The sequence below is a fragment of the Rhamphochromis sp. 'chilingali' genome (genome assembly GCF_963969265.1).
Source record: "Rhamphochromis sp. 'chilingali' genome assembly, chromosome: 14".
Classification (NCBI taxonomy): Eukaryota; Metazoa; Chordata; class Actinopteri; order Cichliformes; family Cichlidae; genus Rhamphochromis; species Rhamphochromis sp. 'chilingali'.
In genome coordinates, this window is record NC_137941.1 from 1957896 (window position 1) to 1970574 (window position 12679).

General features: G+C 41.1%; 1 protein-coding gene across 5 annotated transcripts in view; it reads left to right on the forward strand.

Moving 5' to 3' along the window:
* myo1b (myosin IB) overlaps positions 1-4017 on the forward strand; it is a 55848-nt gene extending 51831 nt beyond the window's left edge. For all 5 annotated transcript variants that reach the window (XM_080902633.1, XM_080902635.1, XM_080902634.1 and 2 more), the window contains 7 exons: positions 224-298; positions 382-516; positions 620-726; positions 845-977; positions 1358-1510; positions 1723-1853; positions 1938-4017. In XM_080902633.1, coding sequence (XP_080758759.1) covers positions 224-298; positions 382-516; positions 620-726; positions 845-977; positions 1358-1510; positions 1723-1853; positions 1938-2070 — 867 coding nt within the window. In that variant the 3' untranslated portion in view covers positions 2071-4017. The remainder of the gene's footprint in view (positions 1-223; positions 299-381; positions 517-619; positions 727-844; positions 978-1357; positions 1511-1722; positions 1854-1937) is intronic.
* The last annotated feature ends 8662 nt before the right edge of the window (positions 4018-12679 follow it).

The following is a 12679-nucleotide window of genomic DNA, read 5'->3' on the forward strand; positions in this document are numbered from 1 at the left end:
TGTAACCATCACATCCTTTCAAGTAAAGTAAATGTCAACGTCCAGCAGACTGCAGTTGTTTGTCACTAACCAAACGTCAGATGTTTTTTTTCAGTGTGCTGTTTGTGTTGCACTGTCATCCTGCTGTCGGTGTGCCTCCTTCTCTTTCCAAATACACACACAGATAAGATTTAAGAACCAACTGAGTTCATTGATTTCATCTGATCTTTTGGTGCCGTTATAGGTCCGCAGAGAGTACAGGAAGTTCTTCAGGGCAAATGCCGGCAAAAAGATCTACGACTTTACCATCCAGCGAATTGTAAGTTGGACTTTTCGTTTTTAATGTTCAAGTTTAACATGATATTAAGAAACCAAAGATGATTTTCTTGTCTGTGTGTCTAGATACAGAAATACTTCCTGGGCTTGAAGAGCAGCATGCCTTCCATGTCCCCCATAGACAGAAAGTGGCCGGCCAGGCCGTACGGCTTCCTGGATGGAGTCCACACCGAGCTCCGGAAAATCTTCCATCACTGGAGGGTCGGTCACAAAAACCGACCACATTCAGCCACATTAAAGAACCATGTTTATAATAACTGCATATACATCAGAATGTAACTGAATGAATTTGTCTCTTGTTTAGTGCAAGAAATACAGGGACCAGTTCACCGAGGAGAAGAAGGCAGTGTATGAGGAGAAGCTGGAAGCAAGTGAGATCTTCAAGGATAAAAAGGCTCTCTACCCAAACAGGTAGCTGAACATCACTGCCATCAAGTGCCCTTTATTTTATTTTATAGCAAGATAAAAGCAACGTGTAGTCACATGATCAAGGTAAAGCGGAGTCTTGTTTTCCTGTATTGTGTGTCAGTGTGAGTCAGCCTTTCAAAGGAGATTACCTGGAGATCAGCAAGAACCCCAAATATCAGAAACTCAACAGTGCTGTGGACGAGAAGGTCCTGCTGGCCGACGTGGTCAACAAGATTAACAGGGCGAATGGCAAGGTCAGAAAACACACACGCGCGCACACACCACAGTATTTACAGTCCATTTAGTTTGTATGCAAACTGGAAAACCTAAAACAGGAAGTGTGATTACACAGCGACCTTGTGTGTTTAGAGATTTTCTGCAATTTTCCACAGTGAAGCAGAGCCGCCGTTTGTTGTTTTGATGTATATTTCAACACTTTACACGGTGAGCTGATGTTTTTTGACATCATAACAACTGACAGCGTTTTTCTTCCAGCAGACATCAGACATTTCTGCACAGGTCTGCTATGTTGTAGCTCAGAGCTTGGAGCTCACAAGCATTTAAAAATGCATTGAAAGAAAACATGTAGAGGGGGAATGATAGAGGGCTAAAATGTTAGCTTGCACGTTTGCAGGGAACGCCACGGATCTTCCTGCTGACCAAGAAGAACTTTGTCCTGGCTGACCAGAAAACGGGCCAGGTGAAGGCCAGCATTCCTCTGCCAGATGTCACTAGCGTGTCGGTCAGCACGCAGAAAGACGGCTTCTTTGCTCTCAAACTCAAAGAGGTGAGAAGAGACACGATTGTGTAGTTGAGTAGAATTATGAAGCCGCTGTGCTCTGGCTCGTTGAAGCCAAAGTCATTCAGGGAGTGAGCTTCTCATTTAGCTCGGCGGGAAGCGAATAAAAATGTCTCCAAGTGACGGACGATTACTGTAAGGCCAGACGAGACACCAAAGTTTATTAAAAGATCTTAATATGTGACTTTCTTCTACTGCAGGGTTCGGCTTCAGCTGTCAAAGGAGATTTCTTGCTCAGCAGTGAGCACCTTATTGAAATCATCACCAAGCTCCATCGCATCGGGGCGACCGCCGCAGACCGGGAGAAACTTAAAGTTGACATCTCGGATGAGTAAGAGCAGTCGCACTGAGAAAGGTGATATTTCTTCGGCGCCGTCGATGTTTTGTGACGTTGCCCATGTTTTCTGTGTGGCAGGTTCCTGGTGCAGTTTAAGCAGGACAAAGTATGCGTGAAGTTCATCCAGAGCAGCCCGAAGAACGGCAACAGCATATCCTGCAAGCGCAAGAACAACCGCCTGCTGGAGGTGTCGGTACCCACATCGCCATAGTGAAGTCTCCACTGCTGTCGTTGAGCGCTCAGTCTGGCGGCGACTAAACATCAAACCATCACCCTCCCCCAAAACTCTGGACTCAAAAGCCGTCACACCAGTTTCCCCTCTGAGCCTAAAAATGTGCAGTTATTTGGCTTTTTGTTCTTATCAAAGTTTCTAAGGCACAGGTACAGATGTAACCACATTGTTTGTTTGGCATAGAAAGCCCTAATCTGGGTTGCATGCCACAGAAAATTATTAAAATGTTTCACTGGTGTTTTGTGAACCTGACGCGAAGAGTTGACGCTGGTGCAAATCTTGTTAGTGCACAACAGACTTCTGTATACCAATGGTGACGTTGACAATGATTGTTCTGCCTGTATGGTAAATTAGAGACGTTTGTGACGAGCTCCACAGATCTCGACTCGTCTGCGTTTGAGCAGCTTTAGCTTTAAAAAGATGGCTTTTGGGGTCAGCCTGTCGGATTTTGTTCTCTGATGAACGTGAATACTGCACTTGCTTTCACCTCCGCATAACAAAAAGAGGATGACCTGAAAATGTATTTGATTGTATGTTGTATTATTTTCTATATTTTCTTTCTCAGAAAAAAGGTGGACAGCTGCAAAGTCAAATGTAATGTGCTTGATTTATTGTAAAACCCCATTCGTATCCATTCTATGTGCCATTGAACAGGTCCTGTGACTTGTCACGTGTCGGCGTACAAACACAAACATTGTTCCCGTTCATGTCGAGCTATTCAAAGGGTCAAAAACCTTTCCGAACGGGCAGTGTTGACCTGCAGTGCCACTGTATGTTTTGATGAGGCTGCACATGTGATAACTTGCCATTTCTCAACACACTGCAGTGTGCATTGATTCTCAGGCTTTGTTCTGTAGAGACTTCCTGCACTCATATCACAGATTTCCATATATAAATTAAAAGAAGCCCCCTGAGCATCATGTGGGACTGACCAAAACAGAAAGATGCCCGACCAAAGGACAAAGGATTCATTCCCCTCATCCAAAGCTTTCTGTGACGCAAACCCTTGAACTGAATATTTTTCGTGCAATAAGTAAAACGTTTTGTCTCAATTATTCCCTCTCTGGTAAAACAGCAGTGAGGACCCATAGCAGTTGCCCTTCCTGTGCCATAAGCTGTACATAAGCTTTGAAGGCCGTGGCCCCGACTCGGACAAAGGGCAGTTTAGTATCTTTATTTTAATTGCTGTATTTGTAAAATTGCTGTTTCTGCCACTGAAGTTTGAGTCGGTGTTGTGCTCCGCCCACTCGCTCCTAATATGTTTTTTTGTTGTTTTTTTTAGGAAAGGCCAAATATTAAGTGACTACAGATCCTTGATGAATCAAAGAATGGGCAAATTTGGGTTTTTTACAACTTTATAGAAGTCTTATTTAAAAAAAAAATCTGGTATTCAGTCATTTATACACGGGGAACATTTGCGTGTCAAGAAGCGAGAGCTCTATATTTTCAGGCACGTTGACTATTTGTCTGATTTTTCTGGTGGGGCGTTTTGTACTTTCGGTGAATGTGCGAGGGAATGACATAAATTAGCTCTTGATGGCTTTTGCAATCCAGGGTATCGTGGTCTGTACATGAAAATTGATTTTGTGTTTTCTTTAATGTAACGCACGACACAGGCACCTGAGAAATCAGCCGTTGACCCTCACGTGGGAACAGATGGGCTGAATTCCAGTTTTGATGTATTTTCCTGGCTACGCTGCTTTCAGTGCAGTTTTAGGGTTCTTCCTCCCCACTCTCTCTCTCTCTGAATCGCTGTTTTGTATTTGAACAGTTGCTAGAAATGCAAAATGATGTCTGCATTATTGTGTGCCTAATGTTAACCTGTGCTAAGAGACAGATCATGGAAATGCTTCAGTAGAACTCAATGTATCATTTACAAGTAATCTTTTTTTAAATTAAATAAAAGTCAGTAATTAATAAATGTTATTCTGGGACACTCTTTGCATTATTTCTGTATCCAGTTATTTTCAAAGATACTTGCCTTTATTATCGAAACCAGTATATGGTTAATACTTCAAATCAAAAAAGGCTTTTTTATATATAACGTACCACGTGCAGGCAGCTTTCAGTCATCCGTACATCACACTATTAAGTCTCACATTCCTTTAAAGGGCCTTGGTTGCTGTTTATCATCAGTATCAACTGGGCTTTATCTTGGTATACAAGTGTTTAGGGGGGTTAGTAGCACTGAGGCTGGATGGCCAAGCCTTGTAGTCAAGCAGCTGGCCAGATGTTTTCCATCACATCTGGGGAGAGCTGTCCTAGGGTTAAATTCCGCGGCTTTGGGAGAACTGCCGGCAACAGGTCTCTAGAGAGCAGCCCTCAGATTGAACACAGTGGTAAAAATAGCATACCATTTTGGGCTGCCTAGTACCCGGTTCCCACCACTCTGCAGGCTGGGAAACGAAGGCGGAGTCCCAGCCTCCCACTGAATATTCAACCCTGAGTGAGATCTCGGAGGAATTGGCCAGTGCACGATCCCATCTCCTGCAGAACCTGAAGCTGTTGAACACTGAGCAGGTCTGACCGGTTTCTCCGGTGGATTCTGGACGTTCGCTGATTTTGTCAGAAACGGTGCACAGGTGGGGAAATGTGGGACCCTCCTTCGTTATTTTTATATAAAGGCAAAATTGTTCACTGGTGGGAACCATATTGGGGCAATCGGTGTGTACAAGCAAATTATGCCAGTTGAGAGATGATAGTCTCTAGCGACATCCTGTGGTTCTAAGGTGACATAACCATGAAAGCTGTGACGTGCAGGCAGAAAATGAATGGTGAGTTATAGATTTTCACTGATTCATGAATCCATAATAACATAAATTCGAATGTCTGATTTTATTTGTAAGTTTTTATGAAAAAATGCTGATGTCCTCACAGACTTCTCTGTAATCAACAGAGTAACGCTTCGGTTTTGCTCACTGAAAGGAGAGAAATACTTAAATAACTTTACTTTATCCACCTTTAATGACGCAAACTGTGCAGGACTCATTAGCAAACCTGATGTCTGATCGTGGTGGCAGGGATCCAGTGGCAGCTCTAATGCTGCTGGCAGTAAATAACACAATTAAGTCTACTGTATAAACCTGTGCAGACACAAAAACTGACGTCCTGTTTTTTGTTTCTTGGCAATATGCTAAAGGTCCATGAGTCATTAGACTCGCATCATTTGATTAAGGGTAGACGTACACCACATTCCCAGCACTGATTGGATTAACAGTTGGAAAAGGTTTTATTATGTTGCTTACATTCATCAAATACAAATCTCAGTTTTCATCCAGTTAACCCTTCATTGTCATATGCTGTGCACTGACTGGGAAGCAGGTAAATAAGATGCTGACATTGGGATCTACATGGCACATCATGCTTAAAAAGAGCTGCAGTGGCAGCTGCAATGCTGCTGGCATTAAATAAAAAATGCAAGTGTAATGTGTTATAAACCTGACTCACTCCTGCACAGGTTCTTGCTGCATCATCATTCTGCTTTTTGTGTGCAACACTACATGCTTGCTAAGTGTGCTAAGAGTGTAACCACCTCATGATCAGATGTGTTTAAAGGTACATACTCGTCTCACACACACATCTTGTCCTGTGGGAGAAGTCCTTCTTGTCTGGTACTGGTCTGAGATGTGTTGCTCTCTCATACAGAATAACCACTCATTGCACTGCATGAGGAGAAAGCGTCTAAAACATGGTCTGAGTCCTGATGCTAAGATAGAGCTCACCTGGCAGCAGTCGAGATAAACGGGAGCCTTGAACAATGTTGACGGCGCTGATGATGCCTTGTCCTCTTTTCTGTTGCATTTGTGGCACAGATTTCTTTCACGTGTAGAGAGCTGACTCTTAAATATATCAGCTTGGTTTGTTCACAGCTTCTTCTCAGTCTGGCACTGACAGCTGAAACATCTCTGCCTCCAACTGGAGCTGTGCAGCTGTTTGGTAAAGACACTAGGGGGCAGTCAAAGCCACCGACTGAAGCCAAAGCTAACCTCTCTTGTAGATCTCTCACTGGTTTCTACCGATTTAACATTTACAAGTTGAAAGCAAAGAAAGTTTTTGAATCTTCGAGACTTTTTGAAGTGACCATGTCATTTAAGGTGGACCTCATACATGAGGTAACTCGCAACACGACATAATGACCATAATTAATAAATAGAGAATTGATAATGAACCTTCAGTTAATAGTTACACAGCAGTAAAATCATAACTAATAATGCTTACTGATTAGTAAATGATTCATAGATGATGTGTGTAATGCTTGTTTTAAAGAACAAATAATTATCCTTTGATTGTTTTTGCTTTTATTTTCTATGTTTGATTAGGCTGAGGCACCAAACGTATTCAAAAAGGTTTAGCTTAAAATATAAGCTCTTATGACTGAGACTTGTCTCACTGTTTATTTATTTTATTATTATTATTATTATTACATGAATTAACGACACAAACACAGATTATTAGCTACAGGCAGATAAAACATGCAGGTCATAGTTTAATGAGCGCCATCAATTTTTCTTTGTGAAGGGTTTCCTGCATGGCCGGTTCTCCTTCCATACATGGAAAATGTAAAATTAAATGTATATTGTTATTTTATTATTCAACCCGTTTACTAAGGTCCCACTATAAAGGTAGTATTTCAAAGGTGGAAATAACCTCATCATGCAGCCATTTATCCATGCAGCCATCTCTTGTAGTTTCTTGAATATAAATATAAAATGTAAACACTGGAATTAGTTAAATGTCATGGGAAGTCAAAGACAGCGTAAGTAAAATAATTATATAAGGACTCGTAATATGTGATGTGATTTGTGACTGTACTTTATACTTACCTTTATTTAACATCCTACTTTATCCATCATTTAAACGCTTATAGTCATATTTCACATATAATATTGTCATAAAGCCAATTATGTATTCAGTTATTTTAGGATGTTTTAAAAGGTTCTACTGTGAGACATCACCAAACAATAACAACTACAAATTAAAATATGTCATTTTGCATTCCTTGAACAAGATTTTCATACTGGGATGCTTAACCAGCTTCCCCATGAGAAACACTGGACTACTCCTTCAGATCTACAAACAGTGACTGCAGATTTAGCCAAAGAACGACCAAGCAGACTCAAATCAACCAGGCAGCCATTTTTATGCTCCTGGAACAATTACCAGGTCTTAAATTTACTGCTGCAAAGTGCCAATCCGGTTGTTCAGTGATGACGCGACGAATCCTACTTCCGGGTCTAAAGTAGTCTGCGTTTAATATGGCTTTTATGTTGTTAACATGTTTAATGCTATGTCTTTTCTTCTATTTGATCTCAAAAAGCTCCTAAAACAGTCAGTGATCCCTGTTGACCTCCCTCGGCTTTTATTACCGCTAATCATTTATTTAAGCTCAGTTTTTAAAACCTTAGGATGTAACTACAGCCCAGCCCATGCAGCAGTATATGAATGACTAACTTTGTATTGTAGATGAATTATCTCAGTTGTTCTCCTGGCTGAAGTTTGGTCCTTTTACAGCATCCTGCCATGCGATTACATTTGTTTCTGACCACCGAGAAAACTCACGTTAACTTTTATCGAGTGGAAAAAAAGTTAGCTTGTTTATATTATGCTAACATAGCTATGTCGCTAGCGGTCACGTAGCACATCATTATATACCAGCTAGCCAAACTTCAGTAACCCTACAAACGTCACTGCTGTTTAGTTTTCTGTCTTCATTTATGCTGGAAGTGATAAGAAAGCTATATGTTTTAATTTGTTTCCAAAACCCCGCAGTCAGGACATGCTATATTGTATTTAGATAGAAGCTAGCGAGCTAACTCCCTGCTAACTTCTAACTCCGTTAAATGTCATAAATTCCGTTTTCATGGATGCCTGGATGTTAAACTCAATTGTTACACCTGGTAGAGCAGAACGCTGATCATTTTATTAAAGATGAAAGACTTTAGACAGTTTTTCAACTCTCAGTAATGCCACAGTGATCGTTTGATATATGGACCTGCAGCGGAGTTTAGACCCAGACACGGCTAGTGACGTCAGACTGAACAACCGGATAAGATCAAAGTTGATCCAAAGAATTTCTAAGTTCAATGTGCAACACCCCTCCTCCATTCCTCCTTCTTCCAACCTTTTTGTTGATCCATTAATTTAATGTAGCATATCATCGGAGATGAAATCGTCATAAATAATCCTCGTTCTGTATCGCAGGACCACGAGCTGTCGTCATATTGTGACCTTCTGGCTGTAACTCAATTAGGATAGCATCAAAGACATAATATCAAACACGATTAGATTAGCACCTTGTATGATTACAATTTTCAGAAATGTCATCATTGAAATGTTTGTTTTTCCCATTAAACGATTGTTATGATTTTGTTTGGTTGTGGGGTTTTTGTTTTTTCAAGGCAGTGGGCGTAAATTAGCCTGTGTGTGAAGTTGGTTCACCATATTGACACTATTGAGTTGTCAACGCGTCAAGGCTGATTTCATTATTGAGTTTAGGATGTAGATGTCAACATATTGGTCGCCAGCTTGGTGATTTATTTTGGCATAAATCGATACTGTGATTTAAATAAAAGCAGCCCTGAAGACCAGAAACAGACAGGGGAAAGTCATTTCTCTTTACCTTAAGTCCGATAGCTAGTTTTGGAGTTCATTTACTGATGTTCTTCTTTTTCTTTTTATAACCATCAATATAACGTCCATATAACCATCAATATAAAGAATAATTCAATGTATGATGAACTTACTTTGCAGGGGCTGATGGTGGCATGAACAGGAAGTAGAGACCCAGTAACAAGAAAATGAGGTTGTGCTAAAGGCAGACGAGGACGGACACCCACCGAGAGGGACAGACACAAAGTATCACATTACTGCCTCTGGCAGCGTGTCAGGCAGTCTGAAGGGAGGGACTGGGGATGGACCAGATCTGATTAATGAGTGCTACTGGGTGGTGGAGACTCTGTCCCCACTCACCCTTGAGTCACCAGCACACTCAATGGCTTCATCAATTTGTAGCCATTATAGACAAGAATGGATCCGGGGGTGGAAACTAGCTTCTGCTCCACCATCTGTGGGTATCTGCGCGAGTAGTAATCATTTCTTTCAGATTATAAAATGACACATTTATGTGCTGAATGCAGCCACTAAGTTAAAGTGTCTGTTTGATAAAAGTTTGACTTTATTCAAATATTCATGGCTTTTAACTAAAACTGTGTTGTATCTGCACCATGCTAAAATGCTAATGATAACTAGGCTAACCTGCCAATGTTTGTGAATTTTTTCCTCTGGGAACTACAGCCTATCAGTCATAATTGACTTAAACAATGGTGATACATGGGAAGTTAACATAAAATAATGTATTTATATTGTAGAGATACTTCATTTCATTGGAAAAGTAATGATTCTCACAGTCTGCTAGTGGCCCAAAATCAAAGGTAGAATTCTCCGGACACTATCCAGTTGTTAAATGATGATGTGATAAACCCTGCTTCCTGCTCCAAACTACAAGGCTGTTGTGTTTTTAACATGTTTTGTATCTTGTTCTATTTAATCTGAACAAGCCCCTAAAAACAGTCAGTGATCACTGTCGGCCTGTCTGGGTTTTTATTACCACTGTTCATTTTAAAGCTCAGTTTTTAAACCCTTACGATGTAGCTACAGCCCATGCAGCAGTATATTAATGACTAACCTCGTATTGTGGATGGATTATCTCAGTTGTTCTCCTGACTGAAGTTTACAGCATCCTGCCATGCGATTGCATTTGTGCCTAACCATCGGGAACCCTCTCATTAACTTTTATCGAGTGGAAAAAAGTTAGCGTTCATCCTCCAGCTTCACTGTTTATGCTATGCTAACATAGCTGTGTCGCTAGCAATCACGTAGCACATCATTATATACCAGCTAGCCCAACTTCAATAACCCTACAAACGCCACTGCTGTTTAGTTTTCTGTCTTCATTTATGTTGGAAGTGATAGCAGAGCTGTACGTTTGAATTTTTCAGAAATCTCTCAGTCAGAACATGCTATATCATGTTTAGGTATCATGCTATATCAAGCTAGCGAGCTAACTTCCTGCTAACTTCTAACTCAGTTAAACTTCATAAAGTCTGTTTTCATGGATGTTAAACTTTATTGTTTACCTGGTAAAGCAGCAATGCTGATCATTATTACAGATGAAAGAATTTAGACCGTTTGTGACTCTCAATGATGCCACAGTGTTCGTTTGACTTTGGGACCTGAAGCGGCGTTTGGACCCTGAAATGACTGATGATGTCAGACTTACAGACCAGATGGATATGCAGTGAATGTGAATGTACCACAAATCCAGCTGCAATCCAGCTAATAATAGTTTCAAAATGTAAGTGCTAGACTGACCAACCAATCTTAATATCCTTATAACTTCTCCATTAGCTTAGCATGAGAAAGGGCTTGAGCTCACTTTCTGCCACACAGAGTCGCTTGCATTTAGGGTTGCCAACCGTCCCTTAAAAAACGGAATCGTCCCGTATTTAGAAACAAAAGTACACGTCCCGTATTGAGCTAATAAGCGACGCACTTTGTCCCGTAATCCAGTGAGAATCAAAAGTAGTCTATAACTTTTAATGGAATTAACACTTTGTTTGAAAACATAATTCCCAGCCCCTCTCCTGCTTTGTGACCAATGAGCTGACAGCACACTTATGACAATTCGAGTATGACAATTCAGATTACCGCTCATCTCATTGGTCGAGGAAAGGTCGCTTACGGAGAAAATACCGGAAGACAACAGATGACCACAACAAGAAGCATGGCCAACAGGGAAACAAACCCCGACACTGCGGTGCACGTCTCGGACAACAGTACACCTAAAGCTGGGCAGACACTGTGCGATTTTTTCAGTCACGTTATTCAGCTCCTGCTCAAACTGCACGATTGACTCACAGGGGTTAGAAGTTGGTAGGTCACGATGCAGGGTCTCACACTATACGGCCCGATGCTCTGATGCGACCTGAGTGCTCACACTGTGCCTCCATAAAATGAAGGTTATAACAGAAAATCTGTCGCGCTCTCTCTGTCTTTCACTCACACAGACACACCACCACCATCAACTTTGCTAAATTGCTAATGAAAAACATTGATCAGGCAGCTGTGATTGAGCAGCAATGTAAATCCAACTATTTTCACGGTTGTTGTGGTCGTGATAATTTTGTGATGCCACATCGAAAAGGCTCGGATGAGCTTTCCAAAGTTCTACAAGTTGTGCCTCCATCGCTTGTGTCCAGATCACACGCTGCACAGCCGTGCTGCTCCATCTTTTTCACCGACGTTTACGTGTTTGCGCGTGAGCAGTGTGAGCGGCTGTGTCACCACAGCCGCTTCTCATTACCCCACGTATACTAAACGATGCACGATGAAAGCCAAAATCGGGCCGATCACCAAATCAGTCGCACGACTCAAAAATCGTCTCAAAATGGGCCAAAAATTGCACAGTGTAAGCCCAGCATTAGAGCAGCAATGTTTGTTCCCTTCAGAGAAAGAAAAAAAGGCTGCAAAAGTACTGGGAGGAATGGGAAAAGGAAAACACCTGGCTGGGAAAATGCATGGTAACACCTATAAAGCGCACTGCACTGTGTGCCGGCGCACTTTTTCCATAGGCATGCTTCTAATGGTGAGCACATGAAGAACATGAGGGGCGTGAAAGCTCGGGGAACCCTTAACCAATTTTTTGTCCACCAGGCCACGGCAGAAGCAGATATGGTATGTAAACACTGGTTGTTTTTTTTTAAACCCTCTGGTTAAGGTTAATATGGCCTGTATTGGCCTGTATTTATATAGCGCTTTACTAGTCCCTAAGGACCCCAAAGCGCTTTACATATCCAGTCATCCACCCATTCACGCACACATTCACACACCGGTGTGGACATGTGCAGTGAATATCAGCGCTATGTGGCCAGAAGTGTGATAATATAAATTTATTTTGTGTAATAAACAACTGCAAGGATAGATGATTGCAACAAATAGATCACTAATACATAAAAGTAATACATATTTTAATAATGATGATGAGTTATGATGCGTAATCATGGGAACAAGTGGGTTTACAAACAGGAGCAGCTGATTAGCATTAGAAAAGCTGAAATAATACCTCAACTGAAGCCAGTTGTACTAAATGCACTATATGTGCACTGTTACAAGAATATTTTTCTATTGTTTTCTATTAATTTATATAATTTTAAGTTAAGCAGGACAGAGTTCTTTTAAAGAAAGATTTACTTATATTCTCAAAAGTTAAGCATGACAGGCTTCTGTTTAAGAAAGAGACCTGTTTTACTGTGTTAATGTTGTCATTTTGAGCTAAAAATAAATGGCTAAATGATCATTTGTTTCCTATATGGTCATATCACAAAGAATATGCATCTGCTTAAATCAAATTCAAGTCAAATGGTTAAAAAATAATTTCACACACAAAAAAAAAAAAACTACAAAATTCACCACACTGGGAAGGGTGAACTGGGTTGCCCGGCCCTGGCCACGAGGTGTCCCTTATTTATTTTTCAGGGAGTTGGCAACCCTACTTGCATTGCATTACAAGTTCATGCAAGTGATAACACAT